The sequence below is a fragment of the Drosophila serrata genome, unplaced genomic scaffold (assembly GCF_035046125.1).
Source record: "Drosophila serrata isolate PLE 108 unplaced genomic scaffold, ASM3504612v1 contig_347, whole genome shotgun sequence".
Lineage (NCBI taxonomy): Eukaryota > Metazoa > Arthropoda > Insecta > Diptera > Drosophilidae > Drosophila > Drosophila serrata.
This window is the reverse complement of record NW_028257245.1, coordinates 1386580-1404713: the sequence shown is the minus strand read 5'-3', so window position 1 is coordinate 1404713 and position 18134 is coordinate 1386580. Positions and strand designations below refer to the sequence as shown.

The following is an 18134-nucleotide window of genomic DNA, read 5'->3' as shown; positions in this document are numbered from 1 at the left end:
CACTCTGAACTCACGGTAAATAATAATTTACAAACCTTATATAGTTTCGATAATACGCCCGCAGATAAATCCATGTGTTATTATATTCGTGATATTATTGCACGTGCCCATCTCTATTACGGAACCAGACCAAAAAATTATGAAAACCAGGGCTGCGAAAAAACAATAATTACTAGGAACTGGAACCAATCCATATTAGAAACATAATCTGATCCAATCTTTTCAAGAGGATTAAGCTTATTAACTTAGTAACTTTCTATCAGATAAGTCTACTCCTAATAATTGTTTTTTAGTAAGTTCATTGTTTAGGTAAGTAACACGTCAAATCTTGAACTAGTAGAAGGAACCAGCAACGCAGTCCCTGGATGAAGCAGTTCAAAACCAGTTTTGGTTCGAGTCCAGCGAACCAATGGCAAGTGGAACAAAATATAAACATTGTAGGTTATTCGTTTTATAATAAGAAATGCAAAACGTTTTCAATTAAAATGAGCAACCTACTACATTTTGCCTTGCGGCAAGGCGCCAATTCGATCAAGAGGCTCAGTCTTCAAAGTCTAAGACTGACAGTTCCGGCTGTTATTAGCAAATCGCCGGTATTACCCACGATTAAGAGGTTTTCCTCCCAAGCTGCCCCCTTCGATGTGAGCACCAGTGTTTCAAAGGACATAATACTCTTTAAGTATGAGAACCCGCGCTTCTACAAGATGCTGAACTTCTTCGGGGTCTGTCAGTTTGTCTTCTGGACTTATCTATCGCATTTTGCCTTTACAACGCTGAAGGATGCCCCCGTTGTGGAAAATCCGGGTGATGATTTAAAGTGGTACCAGCGTATAAATTTGGGAGACAACAAGTACCGGAATGGCATTACTGCCTGCAGTTTCCTGATAGGTGAGCTGAGTTTTGTCATCTTGGTAAAACACTAAATACGTAATATCATCTCAGGATATGGCATTCTGTTTGCTGTCTGGATGTTCACCCTCCGCTCTGTGCGGTTTCTTATCCTGCGAAAGGGTGGCCAAAGCGTTTCCTTTGTAACTTACGGACCCTTCAACCGTAATCGCATTATGACAGTGCCTTTAAAGTGCGTTTCCGCGGAGGAATCGCGAAACATGGCCCGGGTGCAATTGCCCATTAAGGTCAAAGGTAAAACCCTGTACTATGTCCTGGATATGCGCGGAGAGTTTCGGAATCCGCAACTGTTTGACTACACGGCGGGCCTTAAGCGCCGCATTTAAAATCGGTTTCTCGGGTAGTTTGTTATTTCGTAACTTATTATTTGTAAATAAAATGTACACTAATTAAATGTAAACTCGAACTTAGTATATGGGCTCGGGTTTCTGGGTGAGCAGGAGTCCGAAGCGCTTCTTGATAGTAATTCGGTGACGGGAGTACTTATCCTCTGGGGAAAACCGTGCCGGATGAGCGGACAATGTTGGGCGACCATCCTCAGTGCGTTTCTATAAAATCAACAAGTTACTGGAGTAAAATAGGGTAAAAACTCCCATATCAATAGGTGCTTACCTTCAGAGTGTAGACTCGGTCGCCGTTTTCGTTAATTGTGTACATCAGATACATTTTGAATGGGTTTTCTTGTTTAACAACTTTCCAAGAATAAAACTGTAAATAAAACACGTGTGGCGAGCGTTGAATAGAGGTGGACAGTTTACGATAACTCCATTTATTGCTAAACACATTTAACTTGTAAAACGATAGTTATCGTTTATTGAGATGGGAAAACACATCTAAATCTCGTGATGTAAAAAATCATATTGAAATTATTTACGTTCTTGTTTGTTTATTAAACACATAGACACAGATTAAAACTTTAAAAAGTAAATATATAAAAAATACAGATTTTTTCATGTCTAAGCTTATTTCGTACAAGAAACTCATTGCAACCCATTGAAGAAGATATCAGCTTATATATTTATCACTGCGTCATTTGGTTACACTGGAGAAAAAAGAGAAAATCTATCCCAAATCACTTAAGTAATGGAAAAACTCAATGAAATATTGCTGCAATGGTTAACCTCAGCCGTAGTACTGTCCAATATATTAACCAAGGCTTTTTTCGGGAAAACCGTCCGCCGCGTATTGCGAAAACAAAACTTTTATGGGAGAGTAGTCCTCAAAAAGCCATTTTATCAGAAAAATTAGAAACGCTTTCTCTTTTCGGTAACTTTTTGGTATATGGAATTTTGGCTCTTAAAGAATATGTATATTATGTTAGTACTAGGCTTTAATAGAAAACTATTGCTTTAGTTTTACATTAATTTATTTGTAGAATCGACGTTAGCGATGTTTCGAAAACATCGATCTTTGCATCGAACATCGATGTGTCTCCACCTCTAAAGTGAGCGCAATTTACTTCTGAAAAATGGCAAATAAAGTTGATAAACTGCACAAACAGGCTTTACGGGAGCAACAAAAACGAATTAAACCTGGAGAATGTATGAAATATGTACGGCTTGTGATAGATGCCGGATTTTTGGGGATTCCTGTGGGTCAACAGCTCCTTCAGCAGTTGAATTCCACCAGCTTGAAGTATGAAATACGAAGTTTGCCAGTCGGTCACTGCATATTTTGGGAGCGTAATGTAGGGCAACAGACAATTGCACCCGGAACAAGTCCAACTGGTCTAGATGAGGCGTGGAAAAAAGAGGATCAAGTGATACAGTGGCTTTCTGAATCCACTTTCCACCAGGCTGTCAAGGACCAAAGCTTGGTTTGTGTGGGGCCCAGGTTACAGGCCTTGTTTCCCGATTGCCAATATACGGTGGCACTTTCCAAGCTTCGTCACAATAAAAACAGCAGCACCAGCCAGGATGCTTTGATAGAAATGCAGCTGCTTCAGGAGCTTCATGTGGAGCAGCTGGACCGACCTGAAAGCCAGGAACTGTTGGCCCTTATTCAGCGCTACACGAAAGCCATAGCGGAGGCCCCGTACAAAAAGCAGCGCAACGAGACCCTGGGATGCTTCAAAAAGTACGTTGCCAACGATAAGAAGCAATGCGTCCGCGTTGATCAAGGCAATGGATACGGACGCCTCTGGCAACAGCATTTGAATCGCTTGCCCCAAGTCACTCTCGAAGTGGCAGAGTCGATTATAGCTCAGTATCCCTGCCCAAAGAAGCTTCTAGATCACTTTTCGAGTGATCCCACTTCTATACAGACGTTGGCTGACCTGAAGATCAAACGCTGTAATGGACCCCAGCCCATGCACACCGAGAGGCGCATAGGAAACGTTTTAAGTAACAAATTACACACTCTTTACAATTCTAGGGATCCAAATACTTTGATTTAAGCTTTTGAATCTTCAACCAAAGCTCAATAATCAAACAAAACACAAACTTAGTCTGAGGACCTGCACATATATATATAAGGTTCCTATATTATATACAAATATGTTTTAAAGTTAGGGTAAGAGCTAAGTATTTAACAGTATTTCTCTTCGTATTAAGGTATATATTAAAAAAAATCACAATATTCTTACACACGAAGCTTTTTGAATTTAATTGTTTGCACACCCGAAGAATTGATGATATTGTTGCCAAACTAAGCTAGAACTTTGTGAAGATCGGGAATTGGGGAAGTAGCATCAGTCAATCTATAGCGTGGCCAAGATGCGTGTGAAGCCCAGGCAAGCAGATACTATTGTCTGTCCGAGGCCCCAGACCATGGCGTATATAGGTGACATGGGAAGGCTGGAAGCGCGATGCACGAAGGCGATAACCGCACTGCTGATGATACCACTCGAAGCGGGCGACAGGAATCCCATGACGAGGATCAGGATCGAGAAGAACCGACCAAACTTGTGCTTTCGGAGTGTAACGAAGGCCACCACGGCCGCGCACGTGTGTATGAAGATAGAGGAGAAGAGGGCCCACAGAAAGACATGGTACCACATCTCGCGAAATGTGTTAAGGCGGGCTTGGGTGCGCAGTCCCATCACATCGGCAATGGTGTCCAGCTCATCGGTGTCATCGGAAAACATGGTTGTATTTGGGCCTGTTTAAGGATTCACTAATTACGATGCTAGTTTCTCTGAGTTAGTCCAGCTGCATGTGTAGTGTATCCTCCTTATGGGGTGGATCGTTCATCTGAAAGCATAAGTTGAATCATGTTTTCGATGAGCTCTTGGCACTTATTTATACTCACGCCCACGAGTGTAATGACAACATAGCCACACCCACATAAGTAGTGTCGAAACGAAACTAATGATTCCCTTCGCACTATAGATCGCTTTTGGTGCTATTTTTGTTTATTAAACAGTTGTATGATTGTTTTTAATTATGGTCAACAATCGATTAGGACTGTCGTCACGGCACTCAAACGGCAACTTGCTGGCGGTAGTGAATCTTTAGCTCTGCTTTTTTATAAGGTCTATGGTGCTTTGAAGCTGTGGCTGCCTCTTATAGCCAAAACACAAGGACTCTTTATGAATTATTTGTAATTTTTACGTTTTTTTTTTGTAAGATTTTCTTGAGCAACGCGAATGGAACGTATTGGAAATGGGCCAGTTCTGATAAGCAGTCAGCTGTGGCTCGCAATGGAACTAGTTCAGGAGAAAAAATATTTGTTCTGGGTATTTTTGACTAGTTACTATGGTCAAGAATAATTATAATTAAGCAAAAAAGACAAATACCTTAGGTTGTATAGCCACTTAACCTTTAGCCTATTAACCCCAGTGAACTTATCGATATCGGGAATGCTTTATCGGCGAACCAGTTCCGAATCATTTTAGCACTAGTGACAACTCTACAATCAATCCATAAACAAAAAAATTTTTGTGTAAACTAAAAACAAAAGCGGAAGCTCAAAAGCAACTTTTTCCGTATAATTTGGCCTTTTATGATTTGTTAAATTTTTTATTTAGAATATGACATGCTGAGAAGAGTCCTTTGATCAAGTGTAAGTTCCGTCAGCCGCTATGACACATTTCCTTGAAACCGAATGTATGTGAATAAGTTTGTACATATGAATGTATGTAACTGCATCCGCGGATATGTACATACATATATGTATATTTATGTTCTCGTGTATCTTACGCACTCGCGATATATTTACATAGTACGTATGTGTGTGCAGCGCGGCTCGCAGATCCGAGAATCTGTTAAATTGTCCAATTCCAGTAAGGTTGGGGTCACACACACACACATATGGATATGGATTTGCCAGGCATATGCTTGGGGACCGAGATTAATTAAAGAGGCGTCTGCGTTCCACCATTGCAGACTTCACTATACTCTTCGTGCCCCGCAAAACCAACGACGCATTTAATCAATGTTCTCCAACGGATTGCCCTGCAATCTGTCGTTTCCGAGCTGTCTCAGTGTACCCAAAGACGAGATCGGTAATGAAGAGCTCCTGCCCTCCAATATGGGAACCCGCGAGCCAGTTATTCTCAATGTCTACGACATGGTGAGTATTTCACTCTCTATACATATATTCTGCATTTCCTGTGCAATCCAATGAATGTGCCCTTTGCAGTACTGGATCAACGAGTACACAACCTCGATTGGACTGGGCGTATTTCACTCCGGCGTAGAGGCATTCGGCACCGAGTTTGCCTACGGCGGACACCCATTTCCTTTTACGGGGGTCTTCGAGATCTCTCCGCGGGACCACGACGAGCTGGGCGACCAGTTTCAGTTCCGCCAGAGCATCCAGATCGGCTGCACCGACTTCACATACGAGGAGGTGCGCCGGATTGTCGAGGAGCTGGGCAATCAGTTTCGGGGCGATCGCTACCATCTCATGAACAACAACTGCAACCACTTCTCGGGCTCATTAACTCAGGTGAGAATGGGGTTAGTCTTTCACACATTTTAGCAGTGCCCCTTGATATTTCGACCAAACCCTTTGGGGGCATGTTGGCAATAATTAAGGTGTGCCTGCCAAAATGTGTGACGTGAATCGATTTCCAGATACCGCGAATTACGGCCTAAATAAGTTGACATGAATCATTGATATCATATAAGCCATACGTCGTGTTCTCGATTGCTTTTCCGTTAAGAGTTCCCTGAGATTTGGCATATTTTGTTCAAAAGGCATTAATGAGTCCCATAAATAACAATTTTTTTGGTTCACACAATCTGGTAAACACAATCTGGTAAACAAATTAGAACTTTGGAATACATTTCATTCTAAGTAATTGCATTTTATTCAAGAGAAATGCAAGCTTTTTGTATTTGTCAATATCAAAAGGTTATTCGAGTGTCGCAATTGAGTTACACAAGGCTTGGACTTGACTCTTTTCTTTTTTGTATGCTTCTAGATACTTTGCGGCCAAGAAATACCCAGCTGGGTCAATCGTTTAGCGCATTTCAGCTCCTGTGTGCCATTTCTACAAAGATGTTTGCCAAAGTAAGCTTTAATGTAATTACGATTGATTTAATGACTTAATGTAATTATCATTTGTGTTGTTTGTTTATTCTTACCGGTTTTTAGAGAATGGCTGACACCCAATGCCTTGCAGCAGAGCATTACAACAATCCAAGAGCGCGAAGACTCGGATACCAGTCCCCTTTGAGACATTACCTGACCGAGAATATGTCACTTGCAGACAGCAGCAAACAAGCGATCATAATTCACATCCAAAAGCAGTTGTAAGAGCAAAATTGTTAAGTTACTCACGTCGTCGTCGTCGCATCAACAACAACAATTTCCAAGCCAACAAAACGCCCCAAAACAAACAAAAAGCAACAACTATTATTAATAGACTTAAATTAGGCGATATACAAACATACTTACATAGACATACCTACATAGAGACAAACATACATTGCGAGGTGACTAAATTATTGGCTATTGTAATTTGTATTTGTAATATGACTATTCAGAATTAAGATATTATTAAGTGGCCGGTAAATTTAAGTAGCAGAGAGCGCCGTCAGTGCAGCAGTGTCATTTATAGAATTTTAAATTAACTACGAAGACATCGAGAAATCATCATTAGGCACTTGCTAAAGATAATGTACTAAACATAAAACCCACAGACATATTTGGTGAAACGATATCAAAATGTTGCCCAATTTAATTGTTTACTTCTCTGTCAGCGGTGGGAATGTGAGTGTTTTATTTTTTAATTCCCACCCACCAAGCATCTGAGCTCGATTATTGAGATGATTTCCTGGTTGATTTCTTTTACAATTACATTTTACCGAGTTTATAAGCCGCATGTCTATCAAAACACCAAAATGATCTGTTATCAATAAATATAATATATATATACTTGACATTCTGATATTTACACATGCATAAATACTATTATTAAACATTTTTAAAGAAAACAAATATATTTTGATCGAAAACATTCGGTTTGACTTTTCATTTGCGAACGGGGGGTTGCATGAAAACATTATTACATGTAATTAATTATGTGTCTTTTAAAAGACTCTTGCTTTCTTTATAGGGTTTTTATTTTGAAAAGTATCAAGAATAGAGATTAGAATAAAAACTAGTATTTATTCTATATATACTTATAGCGCTTCACCTCTTTTTGATTTCCATTTTGAAAGTTCACGATCTCCCAATTAAAGTCACAAATCGCACTTGTAAATTTGTATATATGTATATTTAAAACCCTCTGGATTAGATTCAATTGGAAATAAATTAACTTTTGCTTTAGTTTAGAACATGATTAAGAATAATATAAATATATTAGGATTAACTATGTACAATGGGAACACTTCGGGGCGGCGGCTCAAACCAGACTCGAGACGTTATTGTAAAGCCCAACAGCAGACACTTCATCAAGATCAATATCGTTCGATATCGGTAACCTGGGATGCACCCAGTTTCTAGGATGTGGATTAGGGTGGGGCGGGACAACGGCCTGGAAGGTGGGCGACTGAATGGGCCTGTAAGCGGACGCACCCTGCCTCAGGGCAGGATGTGGTTGAACTCGTTCGACGTAAAGGTCTTCGTTGCGATAGAAATTCGCATTTGGTGCGTAGCCGGTGTGGATCCTTCTCTGCGGGTTGGGTGCATTCTGCGGGCGGTGGGGCAATTCATGGAAGTAGGCATCTTTGGGTATTTGCCTCTCGGGCAGGCCGAACTGCGGAGCTGCAACACTCCTTTGCGGAACACTGTAGGTGGGAGAGGGATTGGAGGAGGTGGCCTCTATGTGCTGAAAGTTATTATTGTTTAAGCGGGAAAGGGATCTTGCTGCAATCACATTGGCCACTTGGGAGTCCTGTCGATTGGAATCAATAGTGTTCTGCAGTTGGGCCACCATATCGCGCACTTGACCGACATTCGGTTTTTTCAGACACTTGATCTCACTGTTCCTGATTTCTACCTTGTTCCCGAGCTCGCTGCCATTGGGTCTCACCTCCGTTTCTTCGACGTACTCCATGATTGGGTTCGAGTAGAAGAGGTTCGACATGACGGGATAGTTGTCATCCAAGCACAGTGGCTGCCGCTTCATCAGGTTGGAGATACCAGCTGCCTCGCAGGCCTGCTGCTCCTTGTAGAGCAACTTGTCGCCGCCCATTCTTTCGGCGCTTTCATTAACGGCCGCCTCCTCCTTTCCGAGATCCGCAAAGGAGGCATCTTTCCTCAGGGCTTTTATCACGGAGTTCAGCATGTTCTCTCCCCTGCCAATGCGTTGATAGTACTTGTGGTAGTCCGGCGGAGGATTGCTGCCAGTGGGCGAATTTTCCCAGTCCCAGCTGTTTGAGTTCTGAGAGGGATTGGAGGTCTCGCTTGAGTTTGGGTACCGCCGCATTACATGGGTGTACTCATCGAAGTTTGGACTATTTACGCTCTCTTTGTCTTCCCGGAGTTGAGCGGACTCGACTCTGGGGTGGGATTTATAGGGTGGGGATAGAGATGATAACTGGTGCTTATTCTCTTGCTCACTGTCCCTTTCCATTATCAAGGTGGTTTTCTCCAGGAGCACGCCCAGACGTTCGGATACCTTCAGGAAATCTAGCTTTAGCTCATCCAGTTTCGTGTGCTCCAGTTGGTGAACTTGATCCTGCGGCTCTTCCTGTGCCTGAACCGCCTCCTCATCCTCTTCTTCCTCCTCCTCCTCCTCCTCTTGGCCAGGTTCATTGGAATCCACTTCGCTGTCGCTCTCCAGGGGAGGCTCTGCGGATCGGTGTACTATGGCCTCCACTGCCTGATCTTCGAGTATATCCACACTTCGCGAGTTGGTAAGCCTTCCGCCTTCGTGGTTGCTTTCCAAAAGCTCCAAACTGCGACACCTGGAGAGTGTCCTTTCGATTCGCGAGCTTCTATTTTGCTGATCAAATGTGGATCGCATGGGTTCGCCGCGGCGCAGGAACTCACTGAGATGCTGGCGCTTGCTCTCGCATCTGAGCCGATCCTCAATCATCGTCCTGGTGAGCTGTTCTATCTGATCGTTGGTCTTGATGGCCAATGCTTGAACCTTGTGACCCAGTCGCTCCTTGGTCTTGTGCACATACTTCTTGAGGCTTTTCCGATTGCAATTCAGCTTGTTTTCGATGTGTCGGAAGAAGGGCCCGCAATAACAGGTGTTGCCCACACTGACGGGACCCTTGTGGATGTGTCCGGCCAAGTCCAGGAAGTACTGTTCTCCCGCCTTTAGCGGCTCCTTGGGCAGAGTTTCCAGTTTGGGCGAGGGAAAGGCACGAGGATCGGGAAAGTAGTGACACCCGTAAGGCGACCAGTTGATCCCCTTGTCCACCACATCCCTGTCACGATCCTTCTCTTTGTCCGATCTGCTGCCACCGCCCTCTTTATGCTTCTCCTTCCGGTTCCGTATCTTCTTGGGCGTGTTCAGGATCTCGATGATTTCGCGATAGTTCTTTCTGATTGCAATATGCATGGGGCAGTCGCCTTGGGCGTTCTTGATCCCCAGACGAGCATCCGCCTCGAGCAGTATTCTCGTAAGTTTCCTGCGACCCATGGCGCAGGTGATATGCAGGGCGGTGTCCCCGTTCAGATTCGTTTTATTGGGGTCACAAAGAGCGGAGAGCAGGATTCTAGTAACGCCGGCATGTCCGTATCTACAGGCAGTGTGGAGCGGTGTATCGCCATACTGTAAAGGGCATGGTTAAGGCACAAATTAAGAACGTTGTAAGTAAACTATATGTTGCCACTCACATTGTTCTGCACATCGGGATCTGCGCCCGCCAATAGCAGCTCCCTGGAGCTCTGATTGTGGCCATTTTGCGCGGCCAAATGTAGGGCGGACAACCCCTCGTTGTTGGCAATACTCAGAGCACTGTTGTGTAGGGCTTCGATGGTCTGATGTGCCACCTTGGCCCTGCCCTTGTTTTTTTCCTTTTCTTTGTCCTTTTCCTTGTCCCTATGACCTCGTATCGCCTTGCCACCCGCTCCCGGAGCAGTGGGTGGCGGTGGTGGCGCACAGATCAGTTTCACGCAGCGACTGAACCCCCGACTGGCGGCCTCGTGGAGCGGGGTGTTGCCTTGCAGTGATTCCTTTGCCAGGCGGTCAGCATTGCTGAACAGGAGTCCCTCCACCCGCCGATCATCCCCGGCGACCACGGCCTCGTGCAGAGAAGTCCAGTTGCTGGAATCGGGCTGCATTTGGGGGGGATATGGGAATTAAATCAGGGGATACATTTGGGATTGAAATACAAAAAAACTCACCCCAGAGATGGCATTTGGCAGGGCTTCCTGTTTTGGAATGCGGGAGGATCCATGCTGCATTGTCTGTAGATGATATTGAAGCCATATAAAACAAAATAAAAATAAAATTAAATTAATATATAAATTCTTACAAACCGATTTATTTATTAGTGATCTAGGGTATAATATTCAACTTTTGAAATCAACCAGAAAAGAGATGTTATAAGCCTAAGCATTTTCTTTCTTTGGTTCACTTTATTTAGTCTGTGATAATCTTAATTTATTTAAATTATAAACACATATAAATTGAAAATTTCAATTCCATGTATCAAAATGAACCCCTGAAAAGATCAACCTCAACATGGAAATCAAAGCGATTGATCTTTGATCCTATTTTTCACTGTGTATGCGCATGTATGTATGTGCCTCACGTAATGGCGTACCACGTAGTAATTGCAATTACAAACCCAAGTGCGAGGTTGACAAAACGATTTTAAAATAAGAGGTTTTGAAATTTCGAAAATACCATCCTTGTCGCACGAACAATATCTTTACACTTTGGTATTATAAAGACATCTCTGTGTTACCAATATATTTGGCAAATACTCTGAAAATTCCTAGGCCTAAAACCCAGCTTTGAACTGCGCTTTGGTTTTCTATTTTACCAACTTACGTTTCACTCAAGTTCAATTTCCGATTTCGCGCCCTTATTTACACATGCTTTTGGCCACTCCCACGTATTTACACATGCTTATAGACATTACAGTTAATCCAATGCCCGGATTTTGCACTATTTTGCCTACGTTTGTGGAACGCCCAGAGTTAATTTGGCTTCAAGCCAGGCCTAAAAGAGACTAAAAGAAGAAAGCCAATCACAGGTAAAAATTGGCAACAGGTTTTGAGCGGGACTGCCAACTTGTGGTTTAAATTGAGTGCGGCCACACTAGGGCCTAATTATGCATTAATTATAAAATAAATAATATATTATTTGCAACTAAAAAGAAAGCATTTATTTAAGATGAATTGACAAATACTCAAATTAAAAAAAAAATATTATTCGTTTAAGTACCGAGGTTTTAAACCTGAAAATACATTGGAACAGCAAAGTTTCAAACCTTTACACATCTTGACATTTCTAAGCGAATTCGAATTTGGGCGAAAAAAAACTTGGTCACACTGCAACTGCTATTTTTGATTGTCATTCGCATTTTGCATTAAACCTTACATTCGCTTAAAAAAGACTTAATAATGGCATTGGCTGAGATCTGCAAAATATCCAATGCTTCGTATATGAAGCCGGCCGCCTGGACTTCGGCGGATGTGGAGGACGACCTAAGGGGTCTGACCTGCAACCTGGCCAACCCCTACACCCTGGCTGCTCCACCATTCGAAAATGTAAGCTGGGAATTTATTCAAATCTCGAGTATTTTACTATTTTTCTTATTGTCCTGGTAGCCCATGCACAACCTCAACCAGATCCAGGCCAATGCCGATAAGACCGGCATCAAAATCGATTTTGACCACGGCACCACAACGCTGGGCTTCAAGTTCAAGGGAGGCGTCATTTTGGCCGTGGATTCTCGTGCCACTGGCGGCCAGTACATTGGCTCGCAGTCAATGAAAAAAATCGTGGAGATTAATGACTTTCTGCTGGGCACTCTGGCTGGCGGCGCCGCCGATTGTGTGTACTGGGATCGCGTGCTTTCTAAGGAGTGCCGCCTGCACGAGCTACGCAACAAGGAGCGCATTTCGGTGGCGGCAGCCAGCAAGATCATGGCCAACATTGCCCACGAGTACAAGGGCATGGGTCTGAGCATGGGCATGATGCTGGCTGGCTACGACAAGCGTGGTCCCGGTTTGTACTATGTGGATTCGGAGGGCTCCCGCACACCCGGTAACCTCTTCTCCGTGGGCAGTGGGTCGCTGTTCGCCTACGGTGTCCTCGATTCGGGATACCACTGGGATCTGGAGGATGAGGCGGCCCAGGAGCTGGGACGCCGTGCCATTTACCACGCCACCTTCCGGGATGCCTACTCTGGCGGAATCATTCGTGTTTACCACATGACCCAGAATGGTTGGGTCAACGTTTCTAACACAGACTGCATGGAGCTGCACTACAAGTACAAGGAAGAGAAGGAGAAGCAGGCTCACTAGAGCGTAGATTCGGGTGTTAAGTGAATATAAGATATTCTGTCGAACGAAGTTTGTATTTCTTGGAATAAATAAACATGCTTTTGTGGTAATATATTCAATGTAGTCTAGGTATCTAGTTTTTTCTTCTCCGCTTCTTTTTGCTGAGAGATCATCAGCAGTGTTTCCTTATGCCGCATCTCCGCCCGTTTTTGCTTAAAGGTTCGCTTTCCGCCCTTGGTCTCTATTCGCTTTCTTCGCAAGACTCCGCGCTCCATGGCTTGGCGCAGCTCCTGCTCCACGTCCAGGTCGTTGGGTATGTGAATCTGGCGAATCATGCGGTTGCGCACCATGAAGTGATCAAAGGGATGTTGTCCTCCGTTGCGATCAATGAAGACCACTTTCGAGAGCTCGCAGGTCATGTGTCCATCGGCGGTGTCTATGATCCCGGCCACTGACGTCTCATTATGCAGGTCTATGAGCACGGAGTGGCCCTGGAGCATTACGGGCCAGCAATTCAAGGTGTTGGACACCAGATACTTCTCTCGGGCGCTAAACTGTTGCATTTTATCCCGGAATGATTTCTAGTCTTTTCAGCTCCGAGAAGCAGGGCTGCCAACTCGTGTTTAATATACAAAAGTATAGGTACGCTTTAAGGTCTTAAATTAAAAATATATAAAAACTAAATTTAAATTGCGGTTCCGCGCTCCAGGTTCTGCTTGATCTCTGCCGTGTGCTCGCCGTAAAAGCGATCCAGCTTCTTGTTAAACTTGGAGTTGCGTTCGTTGATAAAGTCCACGTCCGCATCGTCGTTGTAGATGCGCCTGCGAGAGTACTTCTTGCGGCGCTCTATCTGCTGCTCCAGGTCGTTAACCATTTTGTTGATGGCGCCCGGCGTGTCTTTTGTCCGGGCATGCAAAGTTGTGTGCGGACCGCCGTAGAAGGCATCGCCCAGTTCCTCCTTCTGCCTCTCATACTTTTCCATATCGCGGGGTGGCATTGATTTGACCAATCTGGTGTATTGCCTGGCTGTCTGGGCCTCGTAGGTGGAAAAACCAAGATCTGGGTTGTCCTTGCGTTTCTTTTTTTTCTCGATGCGTTCGGCGTCCACAGCAGACACCTCGAGGAGCTTGAGGCGCTCATAGTCCTTGCCAGCCGCCTGTGCATCGGCGCGCGCTTTGTCATCTGCCAGAATCCACTCGGCCTGGCGCTTGCGGGCCTCCCAGTTCTTCGGCAGCTTCTTGCGGGCGTCTTCTGCCACTACTTCCTGGTGGTTGTCCGTTCGTGCTTCTTGGCGCTTTTTGTGCAGGTCCAGCAGGCGCGCCTTTCGCTCCGCCAGCTTCTCCGCAGTAGATTTGGTTGTGTCCATAGCTGATTTGATAGAAAAGCTTTATTTGTATTATTTACTGAATTTGATGAAATTTGCGTTGTTTATCTGCGTTAGTTTTATTTTTATTTATAAACCGCGTTGGCAGGTCCATGTAAATCAGCTGTTTTAGTATTTTAGTGTGCCCAGCGGCACAGAATGATAAAAAATATTAGAAGATATAAAATAAAAAAATATCGCAACATCGATCATATTGACAAAAAATATCGATGTATTCATGACTTCAACACGTGCGGACGTTTTTGTTTACATTTTTCAGCAGGAGTAAAACCAGCCGCAAAATGAAGTTTTCCTACAGAGTGAGTCGTTTCCAGGATCTGTTTAAGCATTTACTAATTATAATTGAGCATTGCAGTTTTCCAACTTGTTGGGCACAATATATCGGAATGGAAATCTGGTGTTCACGCCGGATGGAAATTCAGTTATTAGTCCGGTGGGCAACAGGATAACCGTCTACGATTTGAAAAAGTGAGTGACATACAAAATTCCAAGGATTCATTAAACATTATCTTTGTTTTTATAGCAACAAATCCCGCACTTTGTCCTTGGAATCGAAGTATAACTACACGAGTCTGGCTCTTTCGCCAGATGGGAGCTTGCTGATCGCAGTCAACGAGAGAGGAGAGGCGCAGCTCATAAGCATGATGTCCTGTACAGTGATACATCGGCACAAGTTCCAGACCGGCGTCCAATGCGTCTGCTTCAGCCCCAATGGGGAATACTTCGCCGTGGCCGTGCTGAATGTCGTCTTGGTTTTCTGCGCTCCGGGTGAAATCACTGGAGAGTACAATCCCTTCGTGCTGAGACGGAAGTTTCTGGGCGGCTATGACGATATCACCTGGTTGGACTGGTCCTCCGACTCGCGACTGCTGGCCATTGGTTGTCGTGACAGCTCCACCAAGATCTGCGCTGTTAATTATACAAAGAACTTTCGGACTTACAACCTGAGTGGTCACACGGACTCCATAGTCTCCTGCTTCTTCGAGGCGAACAGCCTGCACTTGAACACCATCAGCCGCAATGGACAACTGTGCTTGTGGGAGTGCAGTTTGGCTCCATCGGACCTTGAGGACGCGAAGCGGCCAGCGTTGGCTCCGCCGGAAAGCAAGCGAGGCAAGAAATCGGCTCACTCTGATAATGAATCCGAGGACGACGTTGATAACACACTGGAAAAACAATCTGTGAGGGAGGAATTCTTAGAATCAACACCTGGGGCTGAGGATGTCAATGAAATCAAAGATGAGGCTGAAAAGAAGCGGCATCCGTTCTTCTACAAAAAACTAGCCCGCCATTATCTGGCCGATGAGCCGCGCAAGGAGCAGAGAGACGTGCAACTGACGGCAGCCAACTACAACCAGCGCACAAAGGTACTAGTGGTGGCCTTCAGCAATGGAGGCTTCTACCTGTACGAGTTGCCTGACGTCAACATGATTCACTCGCTAAGCATCTCAGATTATCCCATCTCTGCGGCTATCTTCAATTGCACCGGCGACTGGGTGGCCTTGGCATCGCGTGAGATCGGTCAGCTTCTGGTGTGGGAGTGGCAAAGCGAGCAGTACATCATGAAGCAGCAGGGACACAGCAGCGAGATGAGCTGCATAGCCTATTCTCCGGATGGTCAGATCATAGCCACTGGTGGCGAGGACTCCAAGGTGAAGCTGTGGAACACCCAGAGCAGCTTCTGCTTTGTTACCTTTAGCGAGCACACCAGTGGTGTGACTGGCATTCAGTTTAGCAAGAACAAGAAATTTCTGGTCAGCAGTTCCCTAGACGGTACAGTGCGTGCCTTTGATATTAACAGGTAAGCTATATTACACATTGTACTGGAACTATTTTATTAATCTCTGAATGTCTTTACAGATACCGCAACTTTAGGACCTTCACATCGCCCAATCCAGCTCAGTTCTCCTGTGTGGCTGTAGATCACTCGGGTGAGCTTGTGGTGGCAGGTGGCCAGGATGTATTCGATATATTCCTTTGGTCGGTGAAGACGGGTAAGCTGCTGGAGATAATTAGTGGCCACGAGGGACCCGTAGTCTCGCTGGCCTTTTCCCCAGTGGCCACTTCTTCCACCTTGGTGTCCGGTTCATGGGATAAAACTGTGAAGATTTGGAACTGCCTAGAAAGCAGCAGTGAGCATGAGTCTATTGATGCTATTTCGGATGTAACTAGCGTGGCTTTTAGTCCAAGTGGCGAGCAGGTTAGTATATATGATTCAGTTTATGCAGAAAATATTAATGTACATCTTTTATTTGTTAGATTGCCGTGGCCACTTTGAGTGGAAATATAACCATTTTCGATGTCAAGTCTGCTACCCAGAGTACAACGATAGAGGGACGTAATGATCTAAGTGGAGGGCGCCTGGAAACTGACATAATAACAGCAAAAAAGAATGCCCAAGCCAAGTGAGTAGCTATCTAAAAAGATATATATTAAGAACAAGCTCTTGTGCTTGCATTCTGGAGATAGCGTGCAAAACACACACATTTTTAGCCCACACTTTTATAGTACAAATTATCTTTTGTAGTTACTTCTCCACCATTGAGTACTCCGCGGATGGAGAGTGCATCTTAGCTGCTGGCAAGTCGCCCAACATTTGTATATATAATGTAAGAGAGGCTATTCTTTTGAAGAAATTCCAAATCACGCAGAATCACAGCCTTGATGGGCTAACTGTAAGTTATTAAAAACAAGAAAACTAGGTTCCCTAAAGTATCCTCTAAATGTTTTGACAGGACTTTATCAGTCGCAAACATATGACTGAATTTGGCAATATGGCTCTGGTGGAAGAGCGCGAAGAGTTGGAGGGCGGTAAGGTGGCTATTCGATTGCCAGGCGTACGTAGCGGTGACATGTCCTCCAGGCGTTTCCACCAGGAGGTTCGAGTATTTGCCGTACGATTTTCACCCACGGGCCAGGCCTTTGCAGCTGCAGGAACCGAAGGACTTTGCATATACGCTCTGGATAAAGGTATGAGATTATAATTATAAATATATGCTAGTCTTTAATTTAATTCCACACTCTTAATCCTCAGGAGTTGTGTTTGATCCGTTTGACCTCTCTCTGGAAGTCACGCCGAAGGCAGTGCACGAATCCCTTAAGAAGCAGGATTTCACAAAAGCGCTGGTTATGTCCCTGAAGCTAAACGAACCCAACTTGATTGCCCTAGTGCTGGAGCAAGTGCCGTATAGGGACAGTGAGTAATAAGCCAAATCGCCGCATGGCCTTGTCAGTTTTGGCAACCTTCAGCCTTCTGTCGCATCTAAATATAGCTGCGACCCACTCCGACATTGCCCTGCGACTCCATTTTCCGATCGAATGTGCAAATTTGCACTTTTGCTGTGTTAATAAACAGTTTCAAGGTCCGCGCCCCAGTCCTTGCTCACCTTGGTTAATAACCCCTTCCAATACCACTGGCACATATGCAAATGGCTCCGTCAGCACGTGTCTGCATTGTATGCACACTAACTCCTTCTCGCTTTTTCTCATATAGTTGAACTGGTCTGTGCGGATCTGTCACCGGAGTTTGCCCAACGATTGCTGCAACAATTGGCCCGCCAGCTCCAGGCCACACCACACATTGAGTTCTATTTGCAGTGGAGCTGCTGCCTATTGACCAATCACGGCAACCAGGACGGCGTCTTTCAGCACACGGGATTGCTGGCCCTTCACGAAGTGCTCTCGAGGAAGTACGAAGCTCTCAATAAGATGTACGTATCTAATGGTGATTTACCAAATAAATTGTGGGTAAACCGCTATCGTATGTATTCCATTACAGATGCGACTACAATAAATACACACTAAGAGTGCTCCTGGACAGAGCCAATAAGCTCGAGCAGTCAAATGAGGGCACTACTAAACCTCTTGCGGAAGACAGTGATGAGGAAATGCTGCTCATTAGGTCAAAGGATGACGATGACGATCAGTCGCAGTTTAGCGATGAGGAGGAAAGTGACAGTGATTCTGAGTAAATAGAATAAACAAGAAATAGAATAAAAAATCTAAAGACCTGTGTTAATTCTGTAACAAAGAC

At 44.5% G+C, this 18134-nt stretch overlaps 10 protein-coding genes across 14 annotated transcripts; 5 read left to right on the top strand and 5 right to left on the bottom strand.

Annotated features, from left to right (window-relative positions):
* Nucleotides 1-265: 265 nt before the first annotated feature.
* LOC110189290 (transmembrane protein 223) lies at nt 266-1309 on the top strand. Its single transcript, XM_020959320.2, has 2 exons — nt 266-888; nt 943-1309. Exons 1-2 carry the CDS (start codon nt 366-368, stop codon nt 1233-1235), a joined length of 816 nt encoding a protein of 271 aa, XP_020814979.2. The 5' UTR covers nt 266-365; the 3' UTR covers nt 1236-1309.
* Nucleotides 1251-1742, bottom strand: Nop10 (Nop10 ribonucleoprotein). Its single transcript, XM_020959321.2, has 2 exons — nt 1522-1742; nt 1251-1457 (listed from the first exon to the last, which is right to left on the bottom strand). The coding sequence occupies exons 1-2, from the start codon at nt 1573-1575 to the stop codon at nt 1317-1319; spliced, it is 195 nt and encodes a 64-aa protein (XP_020814980.1). The 5' UTR covers nt 1576-1742; the 3' UTR covers nt 1251-1316.
* Nucleotides 1743-2327: 585 nt separating this feature from the next.
* Nucleotides 2328-3500, top strand: mms4 (Methyl methanesulfonate sensitivity 4). The gene has a single exon (XM_020959767.2). The coding sequence runs from the start codon at nt 2378-2380 to the stop codon at nt 3302-3304; it is 927 nt and encodes a 308-aa protein (XP_020815426.2). The 5' UTR covers nt 2328-2377; the 3' UTR covers nt 3305-3500.
* Nucleotides 3352-3994, bottom strand: LOC110189630 (transmembrane protein 170B). Its single transcript, XM_020959770.2, has one exon. The coding sequence runs from the start codon at nt 3992-3994 to the stop codon at nt 3608-3610; it is 387 nt and encodes a 128-aa protein (XP_020815429.1). The 3' UTR covers nt 3352-3607.
* A 732-nt stretch (nt 3995-4726) lies between these two features.
* LOC110189629 (deubiquitinase DESI2) lies at nt 4727-7315 on the top strand. Of its 4 annotated transcripts, none has more exons than XM_020959768.2 (5): nt 4727-4911; nt 5235-5421; nt 5491-5799; nt 6278-6366; nt 6451-7315. In XM_020959768.2, the coding sequence occupies exons 2-5, from the start codon at nt 5284-5286 to the stop codon at nt 6530-6532; spliced, it is 618 nt and encodes a 205-aa protein (XP_020815427.1). In that variant the 5' UTR covers nt 4727-4911; nt 5235-5283; the 3' UTR covers nt 6533-7315. The 4 variants fall into 4 exon arrangements, with proteins under 4 accessions (XP_020815427.1, XP_086694452.1, XP_086694450.1 ...); XM_086838326.1 differs by having other exon boundaries at nt 4734-5070; nt 5137-5421; XM_086838324.1 differs by having other exon boundaries at nt 4772-5070; nt 5133-5421.
* Nucleotides 7316-7557: 242 nt separating this feature from the next.
* Nucleotides 7558-11492, bottom strand: dgo (ankyrin repeat domain containing protein 6 diego). Of its 2 annotated transcripts, none has more exons than XM_020959580.2 (4): nt 11258-11492; nt 10606-10668; nt 10096-10536; nt 7558-10030 (listed from the first exon to the last, which is right to left on the bottom strand). In XM_020959580.2, the coding sequence occupies exons 2-4, from the start codon at nt 10663-10665 to the stop codon at nt 7706-7708; spliced, it is 2826 nt and encodes a 941-aa protein (XP_020815239.2). In that variant the 5' UTR covers nt 10666-10668; nt 11258-11492; the 3' UTR covers nt 7558-7705. The 2 variants fall into 2 exon arrangements, with proteins under 2 accessions (XP_020815239.2, XP_020815240.2); XM_020959581.2 differs by lacking the exon at nt 11258-11492 and adding an exon at nt 10741-11227.
* Nucleotides 11493-11784: 292 nt separating this feature from the next.
* On the top strand, nt 11785-12840 carry Prosbeta5 (Proteasome beta5 subunit). The gene is made up of 2 exons (XM_020959325.2): nt 11785-11979; nt 12040-12840. The coding sequence occupies exons 1-2, from the start codon at nt 11833-11835 to the stop codon at nt 12736-12738; spliced, it is 846 nt and encodes a 281-aa protein (XP_020814984.1). The 5' UTR covers nt 11785-11832; the 3' UTR covers nt 12739-12840.
* Lsm10 (U7 small nuclear RNA associated Lsm10) lies at nt 12233-13280 on the bottom strand. Its single transcript, XM_086838323.1, has one exon. The coding sequence runs from the start codon at nt 13278-13280 to the stop codon at nt 12843-12845; it is 438 nt and encodes a 145-aa protein (XP_086694449.1). The 3' UTR covers nt 12233-12842.
* Nucleotides 12773-14247, bottom strand: LOC110189296 (U7 small nuclear RNA associated Lsm10). Its single transcript, XM_020959327.2, has one exon. It carries the CDS (start codon nt 14081-14083, stop codon nt 13403-13405), a length of 681 nt encoding a protein of 226 aa, XP_020814986.2. The 5' UTR covers nt 14084-14247; the 3' UTR covers nt 12773-13402.
* On the top strand, nt 14237-18131 carry LOC110189293 (periodic tryptophan protein 2 homolog). Its single transcript, XM_020959324.2, has 10 exons — nt 14237-14400; nt 14457-14569; nt 14625-15902; nt 15962-16301; nt 16361-16506; nt 16629-16776; nt 16837-17071; nt 17136-17297; nt 17595-17811; nt 17880-18131. Exons 1-10 carry the CDS (start codon nt 14383-14385, stop codon nt 18070-18072), a joined length of 2850 nt encoding a protein of 949 aa, XP_020814983.2. The 5' UTR covers nt 14237-14382; the 3' UTR covers nt 18073-18131.
* Nucleotides 18132-18134: the final 3 nt, after the last annotated feature.